Raw genomic sequence first — 27,982 nt, 5'->3', positions numbered from 1 at the left:
AACAGAAGTCAGAATCCACCCGGGGATTTTACAACGAAGTGCAGTATATAAATCTAATAAATAAAAATAAAATTAAGAATGACCCATCATGAAACTTGACATACCAAGTCAGACCATTGGTCTGTCTACTTCCATATTGTCTAAACAGACTGGCAGTGGCTCTGGTTTCAGGCAGGGAATATCCCCAGCCCTTCCTGAAGTCACTGAGCGTTGACCTGGGGACCTTTTGTATGCAAAGCAGATGCTTGACCACTGAGCTACAGTGCCTCCCTCAGACAGTGTACATCCAGGTTCTGACCTGTCCAAGGTTGCTTACTTTCGGCAAGATCCCTGTGCCATGTCTTCGGACCATAGCACTCCTATGTCATATTTTGGTTCTGAAGCTTTGAAACGGGCTTATTTGTCTTTTCATCATTTGGGACGTTAGATAATAATAGATGGAGGGTTTTTCTGCTTTTGATTTCAATGAAGCTATGCAATCCTATGCATATCAAGTCACAAGTAAGACCCGTTGAGTTCAGTGGGACTTGGTGCACATCATTAAACATGTATAACTATACACTTTAGTTTTGTTTGACAGTCTCGCCAGAGTGGTGCATGCTCTAGTTATCTCTCGCTTGGACTACTGCAATGCGCTCTATGTGAGGCTACCTTTGAAGGTGACCCGGAAACAACTAATCCAGAATGCGGCAGCTAGACTGGTGACTGGGAGCGGCCGCCAAGACCACATAACTGGTCATGAAAGACCTACATTGGTTCCCAGAGCGTTTCCGAGCACAATTCAAAGTGTTGGTGCTGACCTTCAAAGCCCTAAATGGCCTCAGTCCAGTATACCTGAAGGAGAGTCTCAACCCCCATCGTTCAGCCTGGACACGGAGGTCCAGCGCCAAGGGCCTTTTGGCGGTTCCCTCACTGCAAGAAACCCAAGTTACAGCGAAGAAGAAGAAGAGTTTGGATTTGATATCCTGCTTTATCACTACCCAAAGGAGTCTCAAAGCGGCTAACATTCTCCTTTCCCTTCCTCCCCCACAACAAACACTCTGTGAGGTGAGTGGGGCTGAGAGACTTCAAAGAAGTGTGACTAGCCCAAGGTCACCCAGCAGAGGACCTTCTCAGTAGTGGCACCTGCCCTGTGGAACGCCCTCCCACAGATGTCAAAGAGAACAACAACTACCAGACTTTTATGAGACATTTGAAGGCAGCCCTGCCTTTAATGTTTGATGGACTACTGTATTTTAATATTTTGTTGAAAGCTGCCCAGAGTGGCTGGGGAAACCCAGCCAGATGGGCGGGGTATAAATAATAAATTTATTATTGTTTTTGTTGTTGTTATATCTCTCCTTGCAAAGAAAAGAAAGCAAGAGTCAAAGAAGTTACTTACTTTGGGCAGCAGAGCAATTCATTAAAATTACAATAGCAGACCATCTCACAGCCCTTTCCCTCCCAGAAGTGATCTTGAAGAAGCCCGTCAATTGGACGAAGACTGGCCACTCCCTCTGGGACGCTGTGACAGTTGTGGTCTTTTAATATTTTCCTGTAACAGGAGAGGCGGCCAGATGGTGTTGGGTTGGTCCCAAGCAGAAAGCTCAGAAATAGAAGAGTGGAGAGCATCGTCATTTTTGTGCTATCTTGGCAAGAGTTCGCGAATAGTGCTAGTGAGAGAAAAGAAAAGGCGTTTAGCTGGGTGCCGACATAAAATCAGTCTATTTATCAAATTCATCCCTTTAGCTCTGTTTTTCCACTATCCATGGATAGGAGAGGTTTGATTCCATTTGCATTTAAAGCCAAATCTTACCAAATTGTCGCTTTCTAAAAGAATATGAGAACTGAAGCACAGCCATCCTACGAAATTCACACTTACCCAAAGTTCGCAACGCAGTTCCCTAAGCAATGTTTGCAAATATGCATATGCTAGGGGAATGTGTGCATATGAATGCATATATTAGTGAAAATAACATACAGAAATGCATACTAGGGAAAACTGCTCACAGAAATGGGCACATTTGTGAAAATGGTATACAAAAACTAGGAGAAATTAGCAATTCCACGATGTGATGGTCTTTGCAAGGTGTTGGGTGGAACTACACACATGCCCTCCTTTAGATTAAGTTTGGCAGGAAAAAACAGTGAAATTATGTGAACATGTTAAATTGAAGTGATTTTTTCAGCAGGTTGTTTCAGAAAACGTTCTGAGACTTGCACAAACAGATGATGAAACTGGAAAATGTGTTGCTAAGGCACAAATCATTGCTAGAGCAATCCAGATTCTCATTCTGACCCAGATTGTCACATCTGCCAGAAGCAGAGGGTGTTTTAAAAAACACCGTATTTTTTGCTCTATAAGACTCACTTTTTCCCTCCTAAAAAGTAAGGGGAAATGTGTGTGCGTCTTATGGAGTGAATGCAGGCTGTGCAGCTATCACAGAAGCCAGAACAGCAAGAGGGATTGCTGCTTTCACTGTGCAGCGATCCCTCTTGCTGTTCTGGCTTCTGAGATTCAGAATATTTTTTTTCTTGTTTTCCTCCTCCAAAAACAGTCTTGTGGTCTGGTATGTCTTATAGAGCGAAAAATACAGTAACTTTAACCATAGCAATGGGATTTAACAGAGCTATACAGGCCACTGTGTTGTGCAGAAGCCAATATTCCTGAGCCACTCTTTTTCCTAGCTGCTAGTCAGCCCTCGTTTCCAGGTTGATGCCCATCTTTGACTTCAATCAGCACAGGATTTGAACCAGAAAGAAACTTTTAAGCCATTGTAGCTATCCCCAGTGGTATAGATGTACATCAGGATCTCTCCAGCACTTTGATCCCTCAGTCAACACAATAAGTAAATATTGTCTATGTTCCAAGTGTATCTATTGTTGTATCGTTTACAGTATTTAAGATGGTGATGGCATGGTGTTGCCAGTTTTAAAAAAACAGTGAATCCTAAAATTTGTCCTCAGCTGTAGTGTGGATTAGAACTAAAGAAGCTTGTTGATGTTCTTTGAGGAAAGTCCAAATGATGTACCAAATAAGGTCCCAAATAAGATATTGAAGTGTTTACTCTTGGTATCCCAGCATATTTTCTGAGGCCTGAGGTGAAAGTGTGTGTGCAGAGGACCTATTGTTTTTATGCTCTAAACCAGGCACCCCCAAACTCGGCCCTCCAGATGTTTTGGGTCTACAACTCCCATCATCTCTAGCTAACAGGACCAGTGGTCAGGGATGATGGGAATTATAGTCCCAAAACTTCTGGAGGGCCAAGCTTGGTGATGCCTGCTCTAAACAATATGATAGGGTTTGTACTATAAACTTATGAAGGGAGCGTTAATTGACACCACATTGGTACCTCAGAAAGTCAAACAGAATCCGTTCCGGAAGTCTGTTCTACTTCCAAAACGTTCGGAAACCAAGGCACTGCTTCCAGTTGGCTGCAGGATGCTTCTGCAGCCAAGCGGAAGCCTCTTTGGATGTTTGGGTTCCAAAGAACATTCACAAACTGGAACACTCACTTCCGGGTTTGTGGCATTCAGAAGCCAAAACATTCGACTTGCAAGGCTTTCATCAACCAAGGTACAACACTACTGCTTTAAATTGCTGAGTGTTATGGATGATACACTACCCAAATGATGACTTCAAAAACACACTCCCTGTGCAGTGTTTTCAAGGCTCCTTTCTGTTCAAGATTAGACTCCATCTGTTAGAAGAATTTGATCCTGTACAAAAGCAACCTAATTTCTCATATCAGATGTGCACATAATCTAAGATAGGCAGTCTTAACAGATTTTCCCCTTTGTTACACATTCTCAGCATTTTAAATGTTTCAAAAGAGAGATCTGAAAATATGCTTTGAGTTAACACACATTTATTAATGTATTTAAATATGTAGTTTTAGGAAATATTTTTCAAAATCACAGATTAATGTGAAAATGGATTGTGGTGATGGATAAAAGCATGAGAAACAGACTCGGAGAAGTTAGTCTATTCTTTGGGCTTTTTGGAATGACCCTGATAAGAAATGACAGCAAAGTAACAGAGGAAGAAGAAAAAGTTTTAGGAAAAGAATCCAACTTACCTGTAAATTCCTTAATTGTGGGAATTTGGACAATGGAAAACTGCCCTCAATTTTTTCCAGTGTGTTTTGCCTCCCATCTTACTGCCCAAGCTCCCTTGTCTCCCTCTCTGCTGGAGTACTGGTCTATGTTCAGAGGTATATTTCACATCCTGAGTTTTAACTGTTTCATGTCAAAAAGGTTCTATTTCCCAGTAATAAATGTGACTTGGACTGTGTGGACCAAATATCCACGTTCTAGCTACTATGGAAGCCCATTGACAATGCTGATGTGCACATCTTGTCACTTGTGTCTTATTTTCAGGCTTCTCTAGTAAGTGAGGTAATGTGAATTACACCCATCTGTTTTCTTGGAATCAGAAAGGTGTGCTAATCATTTTTGGTACTGCTGTGGTTCAAGCAGGCAGACTATCTCCTCTCTCTCTCTCTCTCTCTCTCTCTCTCTCTCTCTCTCTCCCTCCTCTCCTCTCTCCACTTATGAATCAAAGAAAGAGAGTTTAAAAATACAGGGTATGCAATACTACAGAGCAGTGCTGGAAATTATTATTATGGAGCAAAGAATGGGTATGAAGATGACAAATAAGAATATCCATGTACATTCTGGTTTCTTTGGAGAAATTAAATGGGGGTGTAATGTAAAACAACAACCCTAGTGCCTCTAAAGAATCATGGAATTGATGGTCTGTTTTCACAAAGAGTCAATTCATGGAATCTCTTCTTGGTGGATTCGCTGCTCTGCTCACCATCTCACGCATAGTGGTACTGTCTGTCTTGGCAAACTGGCAAAAATATAATTTTAAGATATTTTAGTTCAATGAATGCATTTGTTGCTGACATTCACTATATTAAACACATCAAAATTTAATTTTTCCAGCACTGCTCTGTAGTATTGCACACCCTGTATTTTTAAGCTCTCTCTCTTGGATTCATAACAAAGAAAAGAGATTATCTTTCCTCAGCTACTTAGTCAAGGCTGTTAAGCAAATTAATACCTCTTTATATCCTCCACCACCTGAGATGCAGGTCACCTCCACCTTCTTGGGCTGTTTTCCGCTTGCCTGGGTTCAACGCACATGTGGCTTTAGTTTTAGCTCTTAGAACCAACCCAGAGAAAACTAATTAACTAGGATCATTTGCATGGGGCAGGGAAGAGACATACCTTATTTGTTTGCTTATTTTTCTTGCCTCCTTGCCAGTTGTGTCTTTTCAAATGTTGAAGCAAGCTAAAGGGAGATTCTGCGGGGAAGGAGGGCTGGAAGAAAATCCCGGATAAATGCTCCTTTGTTTGTCCTGACTCTTGATTTCCCAGTGGTAGACTGTCGCTAAGGAGAGAACGACAAGGAAGCTGGCAAAAGAGAAATGAAGAGCTCTCCCTTTCCAACAGAAAGCAATTGGTCTACACATACAATTTCAAGCAAAATGTAAAATAAAAATAAAATTACCAAAGACAGGAAGGGGAAATATATCGCAGTGTGAAAGCAAATAAATAGCAAAGTGTGTGCATCAGAGTTGGGCAGCATGAGCTGAGGTATGTTTACTCACAAGTAAGTCCACTGAGAGCCATGGTGCCCTTTAAGCAACCTTAGGCTACTTCGTGCAATCATCTGTCAATGTGAGCAGACCACAGTGCCCTTGTGGGGCATATTGGGTGATATTTAGCTAAGTTTTACTCAAGAGTAGACTTACTAAGATTAGCCATGCCCATTAATTAGCCATGAGTACAGCTTAATTGAATACCACCCATTACTTATGTTACTTGGCAAGTAAGGAAGCCTCGTGATGCAATAGGTCATTGCAACTGGCATTTTTCCATAAGGTTGGTGGTTTGAGCCCACCCAGGGACAGCTGTGCACAGGATTCCCTTCCAGGTCCCTTCCAACTCTGATTCTAACAAGTGCATTTAACTTGGTGCACATTCAGCTTTGTGAGTTTGGCAAAAATGTATTTATTTAAAATGTAAAGGGGGTGGGGCTCCAGGAAAAATGGCTTTGGCCATCCCACCCACCATTGAACCAAATGGGTTTTTACTATACACAAATTTGACTTTCGGTGCAAGCTCCAGAATGCAACCTCCTGTAAGTTATGGGTTTACTGTATTACTACTTCAGTAAAAAATATTGTAAGACACTGGTTTTCAACTTGTGGGTTAGTAGCCACTCTACTGGATCATTTGCCTATTCACAACAGCAGCACTGCTACCATACAAATATGGGGTGGGGGTTAAGAAATGGGTCTCCAGATGTGGGTCTTGGTCTCAAAAGGTTGAAGACTACTGCTCTACCAAGTGGTTAACGTAAAGCAATCTAAAATACTCATTAAAAAAACTGGTAGTACCAATCATTTAAAATAAAATAACCTAATAAATATGAATAAAGCACAAATAATCCTAATAAAATTATATGTCAAAATTACAGATTATATGTGCTCACATGCTCATAGGTAATCATGTGAACTCGGCATTTATAGATCCAGTCAGGAAGAAATGACACTGTTTTGGTCTCTGGAGAAAGCTGTCATGTTTGTCATTGTCCCCCCCCCCCCCCGTACATGTCCATTTATTTTTATTTATTGCTTTTCAACTTTGATTCCAGCTGGTTACAAGGTTCCCATCTCCCCAAAATGTACAAATGCATAAAATTGCAAACAGACTATGAGTTGGCAGATGAAAGAACAGTCAAGAATACTTAAAGGTACATCAAAAGCTGCCTGAGCTATTTATGAAGTATTGAAAGTAAAACAAATAAGAATATTTTCATCTAGCACCAAAAAGAAAGAGCCATCAGGCAAGCGGCCTGGAGCAAGTCCCTTCCATAGCTGGGGTAGCTGAGCTCAAAATGGCTCTTTTCTATGGAGGCACTTGAAGAAGGCCATCAGCAGATGAACTATGAGCACAGAGAGGTGGTCATGGAAGATGGAGCTCCTTCAGGTGTTCTTGCTATTTATTTGATTTCTTACCTGTCCTTCACCAGGAGGACCCTGAGCAGAATACACTAGCATAAAAGTAATTGGTTAAAACAATTTACAATCCAAAGCAGAAGGTGGTCCTAAAATATATACTATCTCAGGAGTCAAAGGCCATGTTAAAAAGGTACTTGTTTCCAATAGGGTTTAGAGCTTTAAAAGTGCGCATCAGTCCTTTGAATTGGTTCTTTTAAAACTGCCAAGAAGGAATCCAAACTAACATGCCCAACTGTGTATGTTTGTTTCAAGTATGTTTATCTCACCCTTCACCAAATGGTCCTGGGACAGGACTGCTTATACATTAAAACCATAATTTGTGAAATAATGCGTTAAGGTAAAGGTACCCCTGCCCGTACGGGCCAGTCTTGCCAGACTCTGGGGTTGGTGCGCCCATCTCACTCAAGAGGCCAGGGGCCAGCGCTGTCCGGAGACACTTCCGGGTCACGTGGCCAGCGTGACATCGCTGCTCTGGCCAGAGCCAGAGCCGCACACGGAAATGCCGTTTACCTTCCCGCTAGTAAGCGGTCCCTATTTATCTACTTGCACCCAGGGGTGCTTTCGAACTACTAGGTTGGCAGGCGCTGGGACCGAACGACGGGAGCGCACCCCGCCGCAGGGATTCGAACCACCGACCTTTCGATCGGCAAGCCCTAGGCGCTGAGGTTTTACCCACAGCGCCACCTGCGTCCCTTGAAATAATGCATTACCATAGCTGAAATCTCAGTGGAAATCTACATGGCAGCAGGAAGGGAATAAAACAAAGAAGGCGAGTCTTCACTCATCAACGCCACACGCATCAATGAAATGACACGCCTCAGTGGAGAGTTTATTCCATAAGTGAGGGGCTCCCACTGAGAAGGCCCTTCAGGGCATCCAGGTACCACAGCTCTCACTTGAGACAGGCCCATAAGCAGGGTTCCTCTGCTGATCTAAATGTATGGGCAGGTTGGTAAAGGAAGAGGCTTTCTTTCAGATATTTGAGGCCCAACTCATTTATAATTTGGTCCAGAAGTCAAGATACTTGAATAGGGTCCAGAACAAAATTGGCAATCAGTTAACAAAGCATGGATAATTGTGACCAGGCTATCCCAGTCTAGGAAAAGCCATAGTTGGGAACAGATATTTTAGTCACTGAAGCAACATGGGCCTGAGGTTTCCTCCTCCTTGCTAGCAACCATGTCCTGTGTCTGTTGCACTTTCAAACAAAAGGGCAGAATAGCAGCAGGATTTGATTCCAAATCTCTAATCAGGAGGCCATGCTTGGACTAGAGTGCACAATCCCATCAGAAAGAAAGCTGTGAATGGAAAATATGCAGGAAGTGAACTATAAGCATGTTGCAATGAGTTTCTTCATCTCCTGTCCTGTGCTTTTCGTCTTTCGTAAGGCCTGTAAAGCGATGAAGGGAAATATTTGACCTGCTGTCTTGGAGTATTTCTTTAGTAGAAGGATTTCTAGCCCGCCCTTCATCGAGTGAACAATGCCAAGGTTGGCATACATTAAAACAGAAGACAATGCATTTGTAGGTAAAACAACATCAGCAGGGCAGGTTAAACAATGAGTCAGAGCAGCAGACTGATGGGTATTAGTAAGAGGATATATGAATTACCGTATATTTGATCTTCTACAGACCCACTTGTGTGGGTTAACACAAAAGACAAACAGCTTGTGCCTGTTTTTAAAGCGCAGGGTTTGCACATAGAGGGCCCCAGTAGCAGAGTTTAAATCCCATTGTTAGGCAGATTTAATAGATGCATAGGAACAGGTTTTTAAACCACCTTTTTAATATCCCTGTCTAGGAAACACTGAAACTGAATAACCAGTTGAAGATGGTGAAAGGAACACTTAGCTACTCAAGCCCCTTGGGCCTCCAGTGACAATGAAGGAATCAGTAGCATTCCCATATTATGGGCCTCCTCCGAGAGGAATGCAACTTCATCCAGAACAGGCCTTCTACCTAAGTTCCATACTGGGGCACGGTCTCTCCTTTGCCAGGTGTCATTTTATTGGCCCTCATCCAGCTTCACCCAACATGGTCCATATTCTGCGCAGCCTCATTTGATTCAGATGTCAAAAAGACATCTAGGTGTCGCCAACATATTGATGGTGCCCAACTCCAAACTACAGTGGTACCTCGGATTACAAATGCTTCAGGTTACAGACTCTGCTAACCCATAAATAGTACCTCGGGTTAAGAACTTTGCTTCAAGATAAGAACAGAAGTTGCACAGTGGCAGCGGGAGGCCCCATTAGCTAAAGTGGTACCTCAGGTTAAGAACAGTTTCAGGTTAAGAATGGACCTCCAGAACAAATTAAGTTCTTAACCCAAGGTACCACTGTACTGACAATCTCACCTGTGACTTCATATAGATGTTCAGTAGCACAGGGGACAAGATTAAACCCTCTAGTACCTTATAGGACAAGCACCATAAACCTGAACAACACTATTCTACCATCTGATCCTGGAGTGGAACCATCATATCAGAGTCATAGCTGTCAACTTTTCCCTTTTCTTGCGAGGAATCCTGTTTGGAATAAAGGAATTTCCCTTTAAAAAAGGGAAACGTTGGCAGCTATGATCAGAGTGCCACCAGTTCCCAAACTACAGAGCTGGTCCAGTAGGTGCTTTGTACCTTGCCCCAAAATATGGAAAACAGCAAAAAAAAACCCAACAACAAAACACCAACCTTTAGAACCATATTTATGTATTCAACTACGGCGGCTAGAATTTTAGTAGCAAAAACCTGGAAATGAGACTCATTTCCCACGAAGCTTGACTGGTAGATGAAGATGATAGAATATTTGGAACTTGCGAAAATGACTGGGAAAATAAGAGGAAACTCAAACCAGAAAGTGTGTAAAGAATGTATAACATTTAAAGAATATCTAAATATTTTAAAAATGCAAATCTGACAGGTCTAGATTGAATCTTGAATATTAAGGAAAACTATAAATGTAGAAAATTTTCTGGATATGTAATAGATAACAGGAAATGTGTAAAGGTTAAGAATATGTAGAAAGCACAACGAGGTGAATTGGAAGTCAAAAGTGTGCGTGGTGTTAGACGATGTGTTGTTAGTTAACGTTTAGTTGTCACTGAGGTATTGTCTTGGTTTGTCTGTGTTGTTATATGTAAATTGTTTTGCAATAAAGTTTTTTTAAAAAAAGAATATATATATATGGAAAACAGCATTTTTGTAGGACACCGCTCTGGGAAAATTAATTTTCTTAGCTGCAATGAGCAAATGTAAAGGTAGGATATAGGTTGGATGGATGAAGACATGCACTTAAGAATTATTTTCCATCGTTGCCTGTAGCATTGCAAAAGGTTCTGGGGGTGACATTTAAGTGACCAGGAGCTGCAAAAAGTTTTAGATCACCACTAGCACAGGCAGAAGAGAAAAGGAATTGCCTGATTTACTCTTAGTATCGCCGCTTGAAGCTCACAATTTCAGGTTACCTGGCGCCACCTGGTGCTATAATGGAGCATAGATTGTGTGTTTTTAAATCGTTTGCACATCTTTTGACTCCGTCAGGAATTATTGCTTGTGTGAATTTGCTTGTAGCAGCTAAAGCAGGACTCTTCTGCCAGCAGAATCACAAGCATGCCATTTGCTACAGGGCTCTGTTACCACATATTTTAATTTGATTTATGTGTGTTTCAGCTTCAGGGAAGCATGTAACAAGGGACACAACAAACTTACAAAACGTATCAGCAAGGATCTTAGCTTCAATATTTCCAAATAAACTTTTTAGACTTGTGTCATCAAAGATCTCTATTAAAGCATCATATATGCTACCAAGATAATATCTCAGTGGTTTCAAAGCATTGCTCTGACTCTTTCACTCAGTGGCTTAGCATTTATGCCTAAGGCAGATACATAGATAGAATTTGCCAATGCAATAATTATTTCCCTGTTGATGCAGGTAAATAATTATAGGTCTGTTAAATCGAAATGAAGAAACTAGTTGCTTCCAGACAACACTTTTAATGTATGAATTACTTTTTAAAAAATGATAAAATTCTTCAAAATAGAAAATAAAATTTAAATATTACTAGAGATGTGTAAGTAAAAGTAAAGGTAAAGGTACCCCTGCCCATACGGGCCAGTCTTGACAGACTCTGGGGTTGTGCGCCCATCTCACTTAAGAGGCCAGGGGCCAGCGCTGTCCGGAGACACTTCCGGGTCACGTGGCCAGCGTGACATCGCTGCTCTGGCGAGCCAGAGCCGCACACGGAAACGCCGTTTACCTTCCCGCTGGTAAGCAGTCCCTATTTATCTTCTTGCACCCGGAGGTGCTTTCGAACTGCTAGGTTGGCAGGCGCTGGGACCGAGCAGCGGGAGCACACCCCGACACAGGGATTCGAACCGCCGACCTTTCGATCGGCAAGTCCTAGGCGCTGAGGCTTTAACCCACAGCGCCACCTGCGTCCCAGAGATGTGTAATATATAAGAAATACTACTCTGTATGAAACTGTGACCCTCAAACGTCAGTCCTGCACCCCTCTGAGGTCTGCACACTTGCTGGCCTTGTGATAGTCCTGGTTCTGCCTGTGAGTCCTGATGACTTCATAGATATAGTGGAAGGGGACAATTATTTACTAATTCCAGTCCCATATGATCTGATATTTGCACCTTCCTTTGATGTTGTCATGCTACATTTTTGTTCCTGGGTCTTGATAGTTCAGTTCTGCCACACCAGGTCTCTTCCGCCGCACTGAAGGGAAGAGTGAGGTGGAGGAAGCCGGAGTCTGCTATCATCTAGCTGTGTGGTATCTGATGCTCCTTTTGAGGATGAGTGGTGTGTGTGTGCAGTGGTTGCAATGTTCAACTGGGAAAACCTGGGTTCAAATTCTAACTCAGCCATTGAAGCTCACTGGGTGAACTAGGGCCAGTCATGGGCTCTTAGCCTAACCTACCTCACAGGGTTGTTGTGAGACTATATTGGGGAAGAATGGGAGAACCATGCAGGAAAGGTGGGTTATATGTGAGTGGCTGGAGATGCCTTGATTCAAGTTCATTGGGTGACCTTGGTCTAACATTGTTCACAGAGCCTGTTGTCAGGATAAACACTGTCTTGGGCAACTTGAAACAAAGGTGAAATATATAACTGTACATATCATTCTGAGCTGAGGCCGTAAGAGTTGGCTTGGACAGGTCTGTATCCATCAGAATTAGTAGAAACTATTTTTGTTTCCTAGTCATTGAGGAAGAGACAAGTGGGATCACACAATGTAAGATACAACCACAGTCACTCCGGCTTAATCTGTTGTTCTTGGAGATCAAGGTGTTAACCTACACAAGAATCACGCCAGACAATTTGGGCTTCTTCTTTTTAAAGAAACATCCCTTGCCATTCACTCACATAGCCAGAAGAGGTCACTAATGAACTCTCTAAATACCACTGTAATTGTCCCCCCACCACAATAAATATATGCACTCGGAATCACTTTGAAAATGACCTGAAAATCGCTGCAGTACAAACCAATGGAACCTCTTACAACAGAACCAGCACCACACACACACACACACACACACAAATTCCACACACAGAGACTCACAAATGCAACACAAACTGTCACCTTTCTCTGTTTTGTCTTACTTGATGCAGCTATTTTTTGATTTACAGAATGCCCACTGAATAACAATACCACAATGATGGAGATTATTCCCACCCTTTTTCAAGGAGTTCAGGGGATGTGCTTGTATATGGGAGAATACCTACAAACTTCAGAATGTGGATTTAGGAGAAGCCACATTAGTAAACACTGGTTAGTCACCCAGGATGCAAAATATCAAATACCAGTTGGCACCTGTGGCAGCTTTATTCAATAGTGAAGGAAGTGTTGAACCTCCTTTCCCCATGCACTGTGGTTCTGGTGAAAATGGGAACCCCCTCTATTATTAATTGTAAAAATTGCAATGGTGCATTAGTGTTATGTGCGGCTTGGTCTGGGCACTGAGAAAATGGCAGTTTTGCTATGTTCTGTAGCTGAAATGTGATTCAGTCTAGGGGCTTCTTCCATTGTAGCTATCTCCTTAGCCACTATATGCTATAACCTTCCTTCAAGAGGTACAGAATGGCATTTTAGTTTCACAACCACCCTGTTGGGTAGGATCACCTGAAACAAGCCCCCACCCCCCAAGACCTAGATAAGCAAACAACTGAATCTGGGTTTTCCAAATGCAAAAAAGTCCCTACGATTTGGACTTTGTCTATGACTTCTGGGCACTGACCCAGTTCTACAAACTGGTTCTCAGTTTAATGTCGGCAGGAAAGAGAAGGGGGGCATGAATCACAGTGAGTAGTTATGAGCTCCAAATGATTTCCAGAAGTGTGTACCTGGGGGTTTCAATGCTTTGAAATTGCATTCTTAAATTAGTGCCCACCATCATACCTTAATGCATGACACAACTTATGTTTCCACCCCCCCCCTTGCATACTGTTTCTGCACTCTTAAAGTAGAACAGACTTATGTATAACTCCTTGAAGGTGTAGCAGTAAATGTGTTAGGAGGCCATTAAGCAGATCTTTGTTCCTTAAGATACTCAAGGTGTGTATTAACAGCCTTGTAAAACATGCCGTTTTGTGCACAAATACAACAGCCCCATGTCCCTTGGGTCTCAGGTTTTATCGTTTGGCCAAATAAAATGGGTAACTTTAAGACAAAAAGGCAAGGCTCTAAAAAAATAATTCAAAGGGGATGTTTTCCCATGTTTTTGTCAGTATAATTAAAATAATAATAATAAGAGACGACGAGATTATGGAAGGAAGTCCAAGAACTCTCCCAGCTCCCAGAGATCTCCTTCCTCTGTTTTTTATAGAACCACACAGTTGGAGGGGGCCTCAGAAACCATCAAGTCCAAGCTGCTACTCCATGCAGGAAACTGAAATCTGGGTGACATTTGCACCATACGTCTAAAGCATGATGAGACCACTTTAAATAGTTGTGGCTTCCCCCAAAGAATTCTGGTAGCTGTAGTTTCTTAAGGGGGGCTGAGAGTTGTTAGGAGGCCCTCTGCCCCCTCAGAGATCTAGAATTCCCAGAGTTCCCTGTGAAGAGGAATTGATTGTTAAGCCGCTCTGGGAATTATAGTGGCGTGGAGGTTGGGACAGTACAAACACAGTGGTGGAGCCAATCCAGTGGCCCTGCTGGCATGTTTGCACCACGACAACTTCACAGTCATCACCCAGCTGCCTGTTTCTGTACCAGTATGCTTCAGCAACTCAGCTGGATGGAGGTTAGGTGAGTAGCATTCACTGCTGGATGGGAAGCTGGTATGTACTCAATACTTTACACGTGGATTCATCTGACCTTTAAAAAAAGCACCCAAGGTGGGGCATCGAGTGAAGACAAGTGGCTACAGTTCTCACTTGTGTGATAACCTCCCTCCCCATCTCTCTCTCTCTCTCTCTCTCTCTCTCTCTCTCTCTCACTCACACACACGCACACACACACACACACACACACCATCCAACCTCTTTTCAAGCCCAGGTTCTCATATCCCCTCATGGCAAGTGCTGGATTTAAGAGAAGAACAGGCTACCCTGGCCTCCCACAGTACCATTGGCACAAACTGACAGAGGCCTTGGCTACTACTTCATGAATTTTATTTCATGGGGAATACTAAAGTAGGTGACATCATTCTAAAGACGGCAGCAGTAAAAAAGAACTAATGGAACTGGATTGTAACACTGAGCATTCGGTGTTTCTCCCCGAGAGGGAAGGCTCAAAAACAGGGAAATGCTGGCTTGCCATTGAAGTCAATGGCAAAAACACTCACCGACTTAGATTAATGCAGGGCCTTTTGCAAACTCGGCTTGTAGGCCCCAATCCAGAAAAGCACTTAGGTGTTTGCTTAATTTTTGGCAGCTGACTAATATTATGAATCAATGGAATAATCAGAATGCATCTCCTGCTAAGAAATATATCTTCTGATTTAACATGCTTTTGCATGGTGACTCCTCATCATGCAGGCCCCCACCTGGTATCATTGCTCAGAGGAGGGTAAGACAGAAATATCCAAACCACTGCCCTTGTCCTCCACATTGCCCTAGAGCACCACCAGATCAGGCACTGAAAGGACTCACTTCTGCTAACAGAGCATGTGTCTGGTCAGATGGAGGAAAGAGAGTCATGTGTCTGCCCTCCATCAAACTTATTCATCACAGTTTTGTACTGGGGCTGCAGCCAGATCCAAATGGCTCCATGTTGAGGCCAGCAGCTTTGTGCATCATTGTTTTTTTCATATACATGGGCAGTTATTAAAAAAGTGGCAAAAGAGAATGATACGATGTCCACTCCTGTAAGCTCAGCACCTGTGAATTCAAGCAAGCAAGCAAGCAAGCAAGCAAGCAAGCAAGCAAGCAAGCAAGCAAGCTTAAGATAAGCTTGTTAGAGCTGCTTAGTAGGCAGTGTATAAATTTAATAGTTAATAGTAAATTAGTAGTAGTAGTTCTAAATTGGTTGGGTTGTATTCAGTGGTGGCTTTGCATTAGTAGAAACCACTTCTGCTCACCCAAGTTGGGGCAACTGGTGTTTGGTGATTCCCACCTTAAAAAGCTGCTCCGGATTATTAGGGAGCCTTCCAGAACAGATGGAGATATGGCACAGAAGTAAAGGGGATCAGTGAAAACTGGATGCCGTGACTTGCATGGGGGCAAGGGCTTTCCACAAAGGCAAGGCTAGCATTTGGATGCCTGCAATTATTATTATTTTCTTAAATTAAAAACATAAGCAAAATAGAATTACCTTATAAGTAGCTCTAAATTAGCTTGCATATAGAGTTTGCTGAGAGTTGGAGAACAAAACAGCAGCTCTTTACCACTAGACCTAGGAAACCCTGGAAACCTTATTATCTGCCTTAATAACACACACATTTTCTCCATATCAAAGGAGTTGCAACGTTTTTAGAACCCAATCTAAGACTGAATCGTGGCTTCTGGAAGGAAACAAGAAAAGTGAAAGTAGTGTGGAAAATGTGAGAAGAATCTGAAACAGAATAGCAGGGGATTATATGGACAAGAACATACAATTCCCCCAACCCACAAAAGCTCATCAGCCGCAAAGCAGCCAAACCAAATTTAAATCAAGCATGGTAAGAATTATGTCCATAGTTTCAGCCAAATGGAAAAGAGAGGGATGTTTTTATTAAGAGAGATATTTGCAAAGCTTCATCTGTATGTCCTAGTGGATAATAATGAGATGCAGACAGACATGTGTATATTGGAGATATAGCTATAGCCATGTATATGATAAGGTGCAAGATACGCAATACTCACTGTCCATTATTTCACAGTCATCAGCATCGTAATATTTCTGAATAAATAGTCTGACTATATTTCCTATTCCGATAATAGACAAACTTACTGCTAGAATATATTGCTCATTTCTCCTTGTCTATCTCATATTGTATTTCATTTTGCTATATCATTCCCTCTAGTTCCAAGGTTCAGAGGCGAGTGCCAGTGGATATGTAGCCAAAATAGTGCCATGAGCACATGAAAGGGAGGTCTCAGAAGGCTCAGGAAAATCCAAAGGTTTCCTTTGTACAAGCAAATAAAAAAAACTTGTTGGCCAACTGGATAACTCAGTTGGTTAGAGTGTTGATAATGCCAAGGTTGCAGGTGTGTTCCCCAAATGGGACAGCTGATTATTCCTGCATTGCAGGGGGTTCCACTAGATGATCCTTGGGTTCCCTGCCAACTCTACCATGCTATTATTGTAGTGAACGGGCAATCCCAAAACAGCCCATCCTCCCTAGACCTTTTACATTCACTTCTTTCCCAGTTCTTGTGCTTTTTTAAAAAAAATATAAAATATGAACCTTTTATCTCACTTTCTAATTTTCTCCAACACCCTCTCTTGTCCCCAGTGTCCAAGCACAAGGCTGTTTTTTAAAAATGCATAGAGATTTAGCCACGGTGAAATGGGGTCTATATTCCCAATGTCATTGTTAAATTTCTTGTGTATAGAAAAAACAACCACCCAGGTATGTGTTCCAGCATAAATGGTCAGACACCAAGTTTGTTATATTTGATTCTCCATTTTTAAAAGCAGTCTAGTGCTTGGACAATGGGGCCCTAATTATTTAAAAATTATTTTTGCCAAATACATTTCTCAGGGACTCCTCATTTGGAGACAAGTCTTTTGTACTTCTCCTCCTAGTCAAAATAGACTTCTAAACAGCTTAAAAAACACCTTACTTCTTTGTTGGGTGTTATTCTCTCCCTTGTTTAGTGTCAAGCTGTGAAACTAGGTTAACTGTTATTGCTTTATAGAATGTTTTGTGGATTTAGTATGTTGCTGTGAGCCACTTCGGGAGCAACTGCTGAGAAGTGGCATGCAAATAAATCAAAGAGAAGGATGATGAAAACCAGTTGCACTACAATGTTCAAATAATTACAGCATAATTAAAAAATGTGCCACAATTAAAGCACACAATAAATTAACCCCAAATTGATACATTAAAATATAAAGTTCTGTAATTATAATATTCAAAAAAACCCAACAACAACAACCCAATCCCATGGGGGTCATGTTTGTGTGGGGCCTACCCATCCTTGTGAGAACCATCCTAGGCTTTTCCACAACAGGTTCAACATGGCCTCCATCAGACTAGCAGAGGTTGGCCTACCTACTTTGGTTCTAAAACGTAGAAGTTGTTGATGTCCTCAAAGCTGCTCCATGATGTGCCCTCCTTGCCCTGCCCGTGTCACTGACCTCCTCTCCTGTTTTGCCCAGGACCTGTGTCTTAAAGCAGAACAAGTGAGCGTAACAGCTTGTAACTTTTCAAACAGCTAATAGTTGGTTGCATAAAAGAGATAATTTCACTTGCTTGACATCTCCCCGAAGACAGATTATTAAAGACAGATTAAGAGGTTGCTGCGAGCACGAGCTTTCGTTTCATGAGGCACCAGCCCTCTGCATTCTCCCTGAGTTGGATTCTATTGCAGGGCATTTCTGCCAAGCTTTAATTAGCAGCTGATTTCCAAAGCATCTTAAACTTTAATCAGATTATATAGTTCCCAATGAATTTAGGGGATATAGATGTCTGCTTCCCTGACAGTTCACTTGGATCCCTGCCTGTTTCTATTTATAGGGCATTTTTATGTGGAGCTGCTTTATTTCTATGACTGTGCCCTTGTCGTGTTTCGACAAGAGGGAGCTCTTTCTACAGCAGGATTTTGTGCTGTGTTTCCTCTCCTGGAATTGCATAGTTCAGCAATAGGAAGAGAGTAAGTTGCCTTATACCAAGTCTGACCGATGGTCCATCTAGTTCACAGCTGTGCAACTGATGTTTTCCCAGGCGTTCAAGGATAAGTGTGCCATTTTAGGGCACCTCCAGACTGGTGTCTTCTCCAACATGTCATTGACTTAATAATAGTACATTGGTGGTGGATTTATACTGAACCGTCCACATATCATTGTGTTTGGATTTTTTGCTCTGCAATGCTTAGTCTTATGACATTATCACCATCTGGAGGGGCACTCTTGCACTATAGCACAACAAAAGCAGGACAACTGCCCGCCCTGGAACATTTGTGCTATAAAAAGCAACAGGATTTCAGTTGCAAGATACAGGTTATGCAGCAATTGGAAATGAAACAGTTTAGCTGCCCCCCAAATATATTTGCAGGTACAAACACTATTGAAAGCAGGATGATCACGTATCACCATCCCAATACCATTGCGAGCACAAACCATCATGTGCAATACAACAGGTCATCTGGAGGGGCTGCCTTTTCTTTCTCTATGGAGAAATTGCTGGTGATGCCTGACAACTGTGCTTCTAGTCTCTGGACTAATGATGAGAACAAAAGCTGGAGAGGAAGCACAATTTATTTCAGAAGATGACATTTTGTTTTGTTCATAGTGCCCCAAATGATGAAACTTCTTAAGGTTCTTGATTTCAGGTTTTGCTACGTCTTTTTCTTGTAACTATATCTATGCCCTTTGCAGGCGACTTGCAAAATGCTTGGCCAGCAACTTACAAAGTGCATGGCCAGTAACACACCAAGTTCCCCTTCCCCTTGTTGAATTCTATTTCCCTTTCTCCCTTCCTATGTGCCCTCGTTTTTGTTGATTGAAAGGCCTAATGAAATTGAGCTTGGTGGCAGGAAACCTAATTGTGTTGTGATAGGTGCACTAATGGGGGGATGTGTTTGATCAAGAACACCTCTCCTTTATGAATGAGTATATTTCCCTGGCCGCCCCCTTCATGGGTTGACAATCTATTAAAAAGGAAGTTGAGAAGACTTTGGGCCAGGGAGACCTTTCATTGCATGTTAGTCCTACCACGATTGCCGTTGTTGATTCCGGTTTGCAGTAAATCATCTTTCAGTTCATTATTCACTTTTCCCATACCACCCACTCTGTTTCAGGTCAGGCTCCATTTTCTTTTACCCATTGTTCTGTATCTTTCCTAAGCCTGCTCTGTTAACTGCAGAACTCTACCGCCGGCAGGGAGGGTGAGGAAATGGCTCCCTCAAGAGCAATTTATCATGGTCATAAATGTTGTACATTTTACTAGGAGGCCATCAAAGGTCACCAACAAGTGGAAACAAACCAAACATTCCCTGTATTTGGTATTGCTACATCATATATTGTGTGTACACACACACACACACACACACACACACACTGATAGACACAGCAGAGAGTGAGATCCTTGCAGGAAGATCCAGAAATACTTTTGATTCTTCTGTGCAAATCAAAATGTGTAACTACTTGTACTATTGGTTTATCCTTCTTTTAATGCAGTGTCTCTGTTTTCTACTTTTCTTCCTGGGATATATTAGTTTTAGTCACTTGGTTTGGGCAGATGTCCACAAAACTGGTGCCAGCCAAATACCGTACCAAAAGCGGCTCAGCCTCCCATGCTGCCTTTTCTCAGCTGCCTGTCACGTTCCTGTTTATACCTAGCAGGAACAACTGCAGCTCCTCTAATTCATCCCAGAGACTTTGGGTTTCAGGAATGGTTCGTGCCTAGTAGTGCTTTGGTCCAGTGAAGTTCACAAAGCATGTGCTGGATGGTACAACGCCCTGTAGTTCTTTCCAGTTCTTGCTCCATCCCAGGACATTTCCCTGGTGTCATAAATTCTAGGGGAACTTCTGGCTGTTTGAAACACCCCAGATGACCAAAGAGAGCCAGACACAACTTTTTACATTATCTACTATCCATGCAACTTTCATTTCATTTCATATAGCATTTAGTAAGACATGGATCTCATTCATTCCCAATATTTATATTCACCACACTCACACTACTGGTGAGTACAAATATTTGGAGAGTCTTAGATTAAAAGATCTAGAGAACCTTTCAGACAACCCTTTTGGAGAAAGACTGGGAGACCACCGTATACACACCTCTGGGGTCGAGTGATGGTTCTGAAATAATGCAATGGCATCCTTTTCTTATATACATTCCTTGCTTATCACCTCTTCTTCCTTATTTGGAATTCTAATTCATTCTCACACTTCACCTTATGACCAACGCCATGCTGACCTTTAGGACTAGCCAAATTAGTGTGCTGTTTTGAAGTTGGAATCAGAATCCTCCAACATTTGGAGGCGGGGGAAAGTTCCTAGTCTTGTTTCTACAGCTGTTCTCTAGATACACAGGAGCATTCAGATCCCTCTCCCTTTTAGAAACATTGCTTTCTCCAGCTTTTGAGGGCTGCGTGCCCAGTGTTTTTTTCCAGAGGACACTCAAGGGTATGCAATACCGGCACCTCTTTTTGTTGTTAAAAAGTGTGACACTTACTGTAACAACTTCATTGTGAGTACCGGCACCTATTTTTCTAGGGGGGGAAAGACACTGTGCCTGCCTTATTATATTCCATTCACATCATACCAGTTGCTGGAAACTGCAGGAGGGGAGAATGCTCTTGTGTTCGAATCCTGCTTGCTTTATCACAGGCATCTGGTTGGCCACTGTGGGAAGAGGATGCTGGCTGAGATGGGTCATTGGGCTGACCCAGCAAGCTCTTATGTTCTTATTGTTTCTGGGCCAAACACCAACTGAAGCTTTTCAAGGCAACTTGATCTGCTCAATAAATTCTGGCATTGGGGTTTGTTTTGTTTTTCAGCTGGAACCTCTATTGATACCAAAACGGAGGGAGCTCAGACCAGAACTGAATCCCAAGAATTTCTAAACAGGAGCTCAGGATATATGGCAAATTAGCACCAGGTTTCCTGGGTTTTTGGAAGGCGGTGGGAATGTGCTTTAAGCATATGGTGTGTATTCAGCCTTTGCTCCTTTGAAATTGCTGTAGCTAGACTTGGACCTTGGTGCTGAGGTCCAGGTCACCACTGCCTAGGGACTCTCACATGGCTACCCAAAGAGATACAGATTATGAAGGCAGTGGCAAACAGGATGCCCCCCCCCCCAGCACTTAGACTGGCATGGGCATGATGTGTGACACAGGGCCTGGCTCTTGCTGCTATGGGATCCTTCCTTCCTTCCTTCCTTCCTTCCTTCCTTCCTTCCTTCCTTCCTTCCTAAAATACTTTATAGTCAGGCAGAATGCACATGCACACACACACTGTTTCTCCACAACAAAGTGGTATTTGTCAAGTAAAATGTGTTTAGTGTCAGTATAGCAGAAGCAAACCCAGTTTGATTCCCACAGTCACAGCAGTGCGTAAAATGCAAAACTGTACATGCTCAGAGTATTTCTTTCTTTCTTTTTCTTATTGGGGTGGTTAACTGCTTTTTTGTTTGTTGCTCGAATATAGGAAGAATGTAGAAGCGGTTGTAAAGCACGGAAGTGTAGTGGGGGAGAGAGAAAAGGTTAACTGTGTGCTTTGGAACTGAATTAATACATAATACACATTGTCATCTAAAACCCACCCACCCCACGGCAAGGCCAGTAAGTCCACGGTGTAAAATTAACTAGCTGCGCCATTGCCAGTTAAACTAATGGGACAAGCTAGCCATGACTAATTTAGCCTGGATTCAATCCACTGAAGATTCCCTCCCCCCAGATAATTAACTGTCTGGTTTCTAACCTATTTAGCCAATTAACTCACTTATTACCTTTTTGAAAAAATGTGCATATTGCAAAACCACACTGAAGGTCTGTCTTTGAGGATCCTGAAGGAATACGCAAGATAATTTCATAACCAGAAACTGCCATTCACTGCTAGAAGGAAAAGTCATCTTTAATCATTCATTTTTCATAACACTTGGAAAGATGGACTGTTGCCAATAATAGCAACATACCAAAATGGCTATAATAGCAACATACCAAACCAAATGATTCTGAACGTTCAAATTAAAGGGTTACCAAAACTGTATCTACTGTATTTTCACAGATTGGGGAGGGGGGTTCTCACTGGTGCTCTTTGGGACTGGTAAGGCAGAAGAAAACCAGTGTGGTTTAGTGGTTAGAGTGTTGGACTTGGACCCGGGAGCCCAGGGTTCAAATCTCCACTTGGCCATGAGAATGTCCTCAAGAAGGAAAGCACACTGCCTGCACTTTGGGGTGTGTGTGTGACTTTCTAAGCTTTGCTGTTAGCTTTTGTTTGAACAGGCCAGGGGGCCTCCTAGTCCACCATCCTGTTCCCACACTGGCCATGTGTGCAGGAAGATGGGTCAGGAGGAAGCACCATGAGAACTGAAAGAAAGAGGAGGAAAAGGTCCAGTGCTTACAGGTTCAAGACAAGACTCCTCCTCCAGGAGCTTCAAAAGATTGAAAGGCCTCTATATTAGGGTTACCAGATGTCCCCGGTTCCTGGGGACAGTCCCCAGATTTGCATATCTGTCCCTGGGCAAATTCTGTTCCCGGAATGTCCCCAGATTTGTAAATCTGTCCCCAGGAAATGTGGCAGCGGCACCTTTGGCCCTGGCTGGCTTCAGGAGCTGCTTGCTGCCATGGCGCCCACCATTTTTCCTCTCTGGAAGTCCCCATATGATGTGTCTTGTGTGTGGTTTTTCTGCCGGGCAAGGTGCAAAGCAGTTCTTTCACACCCTGTGAAACATAAATGTGCAGTTTTTAAAAAACTAGGCTACGGCACGCCACCGGCCTGCAACTCCCAAGCCTCCCCCCAATCTCCTGCCCCCTTCCTCCTTTGTTTGGACAAATCAGGGGAGGCTTGGGAGTCATGGGCGGGCGGCCGTTGTCCAGTTTTTAAAAAACTCTGCGCATTTATGTTTCACAGGGTGCGAAAGTAGGGCTTTGCCCCTTTATACAATATGCATGTGTGCTTGGGCCCAGGGTCTTTTGCCTCACTATCCCCATTACTGACTCCCTGTTGCTACTCAGCTAAAAAAAATAAATAAATAAATCTGGTAACCATACTCTACATTCAGAAACAACAGATCTGGGGGGATGGGACCCACCTTTAAACAAGTTAATAAGGCACATTTTTATTCTCCCCACATCTCTTGAAGAAGAGTGCTGCTGGATCTGATCCAAGTCCCATCTAGATCAGCAACCTGCTCCATTTGTGGCCAACCAGCTCCTCCTGGCATTGGCTGATCCTCCTGAGATTGAACAAGAGCAAGGACCTCATCTCCCTCCCTCCTAATTTCACTGAAGGTGGAAGGAGTTGTGCTGTGAGTACCAGTGAAGTAGCAAGTTTCTGTTTCATTCATGCCGCTTACTTGGGGGTGTAAACGCAGGTACATCTAGGAGGGCAGATTCCTTGGGTGTAGGGATTGGCAAATTCACCCACCCATTAAGGCTTCTCTTTTTTCCAATCTTAAATCAGTTCTCCACATTTATACATCAGTTTGTGGTGGTCGTTGTGTATGGTTTTTTTTAAAGTCCTAATGAAAATTCATATAAACATTGTATGCAATGCTTAATATACACATTTTAAAGCAATTTTTCCTACTATAACACATTTGACATGCTGTTTTCACGAATATATTCATTTTTATGCTCACTGTACCCTGGTATATGCATGGTTGGACTTGTACACATTATTTGGCAGGAGGAAATTCAGAAAAGCATGAATTTCCAAGGAAGGTTGCATTGTTTCAGAAGGTGCAAATTAGGTAGGTTGCCTTTAAATGCAAGCTATGGTATTTTGAAATTATTCCCCATCTTCACTGGTGAGAGGAGAATCTCTGCATTCTTGGCTGCGCAATAATTGGCTGGGTGTGGGTGTATTGTTTTGCTTACCTCGCTTTCCTCCTTACTTGGGCAGTTTATTTTCTGTGTGTGAACAGAGGGGAGTGGCAGATTGGGGAGAATCTGGATTCCAGTTCTCCCTGATTTATGTAGCAGGGCAAACTGTTGAGGCAGGGGCAATTATGTAAAAAAATTATTTAAAAATAGATACACAAAATATATTTTTCTATTTGTTTACTACAAGTCAGTTTCAAAGTGGTGGGAGAGAAATCCTTTTTCAGCCCTAACGTTTTGGTTCCACTTTCCTGGAAATCTGAAGTTGTCAGTAATGTTATAGAAAGCCATTGGAATTTGACTATTAAAATGTGCAGGGTCTGTAACAAACTAGGCATGCTGGAGGTTTGAAGAAGCCTCTGGAAAAGTGTGCCTCTTGGTGGGTTTGCCTGGTAACAGACGCTAGAAAAAGTCTCTATAGAGTCATTGCTTGTTGCTGGATTGCAGGGAAGATAGATGTTAAATCTCTGGTGAAAGCTTCAATTCAGGAATAGGGAGCCTCTGACTCTCCTGATATCCCCACTATCTCTCACCAGTGCACATGCGCACCACCTTGCCCCCGTGATTGACGGGACCCAAGGCTGTGCGATGTCAGTGCACCATACATGACGTATGTGCATGATGTCAGTGCGCCCCACCTCATTAGGAATTTGGGGGGAGCCTTGGCCCCCACAGCCCCCCATACTTAATGTCCATGCCATTGAGTGGCTGGGGCTGAGGGAGTTCGATTCTAACAACAGCTGGACCCATCTTAGTTCATCCTCATTGTTAACTTTATTCCTCAGCCTTATGGGTTGAATCCAATGTTAGTCCGACTCAGAGAAGACTGATTGAAATTAATAGGTATGGCCAGCTTAAGTTTATTAATATCAGTGGGTCGACTGTGAACAGGACTTAGCTGAATATAACCTTGTATGTTTCAGTTTGGAAGTAAGTTTTGTGGAGTTCAACAGAGCTGGCTCCCAGTAAGTGGGTATAGGATTGTTGCCTAATTCTCTCTCTCTCTCTCTCTCTCTCTCTCTCTCTCTCTCTCTCTCTCTCTCACACACACACACACACACACACACACACACTGACATCATAATTGGATACAAGTAAAGGACTGTATTTCTGTTATAGGGGCAACTTGCAAATGTGAGGCCAAGAACTTGTAAAAGGGGAGAAAATGACAAACATTCAGCTGTTTTTGGTTTGCTTTAGAGGTGATGGAAAGTGGCTTAGGGAGTGAAAAAGTGCAATGTGCTTTTTGAAACAAAACAAAGCTGATATCGTAGTTACACTGAAGCCATTTAAGCACACACCTATTTGGCACCCTACTCTACAAGACTGATTAACTCATATTATCCAGAGAAGAATTAGATACAAATGAATTTAGACGAAATAGCGGAAGACATTGAATGGTTGTGAATCTATAGCAGAGCTGGTAAGCCAGTTTCATGTTCACTATCAGCACCAGAAAGGAAATGTTTTAAAAACAAGGCTACTCCCTGCAAAGATTTTGAAAACACTAAAAGTACGAGATGAAAACTTATTATTATTATTAAAGAAAGACTAATCCCCTCGCCATTTCAATATTACAGCTAGCTTTACATACAATTTATTTTATTTGCATTTATATATGCATAGAAATGTCATTCATGTCTTAGACACATTAATTTTCTCTCTCTCTCTCTGTAACGCTCTTAATTGGAAGAAAATATGTTGCTCCTGATTTATGAACTTCAGTAGTGCCAGGGATCATTTTAAATGTACACAGCTGCTCAGCAGTAGTTTAACTTGGCAAGATAGTATTAAACCATGGAATTGTGTCATTTATTTGTATATGCATACAATGCATTCCTTGTGCAGGTTCTTCAGCAAGAGTTGCACTGTAGATTCGGAAATGTGGCCTAGAAACCAGCTCAGAGCATGACTCATGGTTTGGCTGATTGTTTCCAAAGAGAACATCAAATATGAAGAATGAGACACTTCTAGACCTTGTTGATAACTGTCCCAAAGCAAAATCATCAGAAAAGGACAGGAGAATTGGCCAGGAAGGGGTTAGGGGAAAGAAGATACAAAATAGAAACGGTCTCACTTTCAGAAGTCTGATCCCTTCACTCACTGGACAAACTGAAGAGCATTGCACATGTTATCTTTGGCCTGGCTCAAATGTGTACAGCTCAGTTTATTAAGTCAAGATTTGCTTGCGCCTACATGGCGCTGTGGGTTAAACCACAGAGCCTAGGACTTGCCGATCAGAAGGTCGGTGGTTCAAATCCCCATGATGGGGTGAGCTCCCGTTGTTCGGTCCCTGCTCCTGCCAACCTAGCAGTTCGAAAGCACATCAAAGTGCAAGTAGATAAATAGGTACCGCTCTGGCGGGAAGGTAAACGGTGTTTCCGTGCGCTGCTCTGGTTCGCCAGAAGCAGCTTAGTCATGCTGGCCACATGACCCGGAAGCTGTATGCCAGCTCCCTCGGCCAATAAAGCGAGATGAGCGCCGCAACCCCAGAGTCGGCCATGACTGGACCTAATGGTCAGGGGTCCCTTTACCTTTTTGTGCTCCATCCTTGTGCCACACCTTCCTTCCTTCCTTCTTCCAGTGCTGTGAGAGTCAAAACTATGAGTTAATTCACCATAGTTTCCTATTACATCTGAACCAGGAAACTGTGGTTTCCAGGTTTAGAACAAGTCAGATTTTTAAACCAACATCCAATGTTTCATTTAGATCCTGGCCCGTTCCAGTCCTGGTATCCACAGTTGACCAGATTGGACACAGCTAATGTAGAAAGTGTTTAGTTGTGGCATACTGAGAAGGAACAGGAGAAAAAGGGTGGATGGAGATGGACCATGCTTAGAGTTCATGCATATTTTGGCTTTGAAAGTTAGAGTGTGTATGTCTGAATTCTGTCAATTCAGTTCTCTTGCACTGGAGCCAGGGATTTTGCTAGCAGCCTTGTAGCATTTCCAGCAGGCAGAATTTGTACGACACTTTCCTAACAATCTAAACTGTTAGCCAGCTGGAAGCTGGAGGTTACCAGAGTTGTAATAATTCCTCTCCTGGGTACAGATGGTGGAATGGTATAGAATATGTATGATGAAAATATTAGTGCAACACTACCCTGGGGAGCCTTACAACAATGGCCAATGTCTGAGTCATGCTGGAAAACTGTCCAGTTTGAACAGATACTCCATCCAGTTTTGAAATCCATTTTCTTGCCTGTTGGCTTTGTTTAGTTCAAAATCATATTTATTGCAGTTTTATAAAACAAGTGGCAATTAAACTAATTTTTCCAAGAATTAAAATGGCTAGTTCAACATAAATCAGGCTGCAGGACAGATTCTCTGCAAAATTATTAAAGTCAGGCTTGCAAAACTTGAGCTGCTAGTTGGAACTTTCTTAGGGCCCTCTTTAAGCTATACTTTGCTCAACCTGAGCTACTAATCATCTCAGATCTAAGGTCAGGTCTTGCAAAGAATCCTTCCAACAGTAAGCCAAACAGTGTTGCATAAGAAAGATTGAAATCTACTGTTCAGTCTTAAAAGTTTTATTATTAGAACCATCTTAATATCCTCCCCAAGCACCATCTTTCTTTCTTTCTTTCTTTCTTTCTTTCTTTCTTTCTTTCTTTCTTTCTTTCTTTCTTTTAACATTTCACAAATTGAGATACATGTTGAGGTAATTTGCACTGTCATAGACTGAACAGTGGAACAGCAGATAAAACATTTGCCGTCTCAAATGCTGTGTGAATTATCTTGGGAACAAATAAGTCCTCCGTTATATGAGAGAGGGAGAGAATCTCAGCAATGAAATATTTGATTAATGATTGGGTTAACATGCTTAACAA

The 27,982-nt window shown here is 42.4% G+C and overlaps 1 protein-coding gene across 3 annotated transcripts in view; it reads right to left on the bottom strand.

The window, feature by feature from the left end:
• Positions 1 to 27,982, bottom strand: part of SCRG1 (stimulator of chondrogenesis 1) — a 75,313-nt gene that overhangs the window by 2,206 nt on the left and 45,125 nt on the right. For 2 of the 3 annotated variants that reach the window (XM_083756122.1, XM_083756123.1), the window contains exon 4: positions 1,382 to 1,652. In XM_083756122.1, coding sequence (XP_083612248.1) covers positions 1,382 to 1,652 — 271 coding nt within the window. Of the gene's footprint in view, positions 1 to 1,381; positions 1,653 to 5,214; positions 5,429 to 27,982 lie in introns of all 3 variants that reach the window. The other variant, XM_083756124.1, reaches the window with a different exon arrangement.

The sequence above is a fragment of the Podarcis gaigeae genome, assembly GCF_964106915.1.
Source record: "Podarcis gaigeae genome assembly, chromosome: 9".
Taxonomy (NCBI): Eukaryota; Metazoa; Chordata; class Lepidosauria; order Squamata; family Lacertidae; genus Podarcis; species Podarcis gaigeae.
The sequence above is the reverse complement of the archived record's forward strand: the minus strand, read 5'-3'. Positions and strand labels throughout refer to the sequence as shown.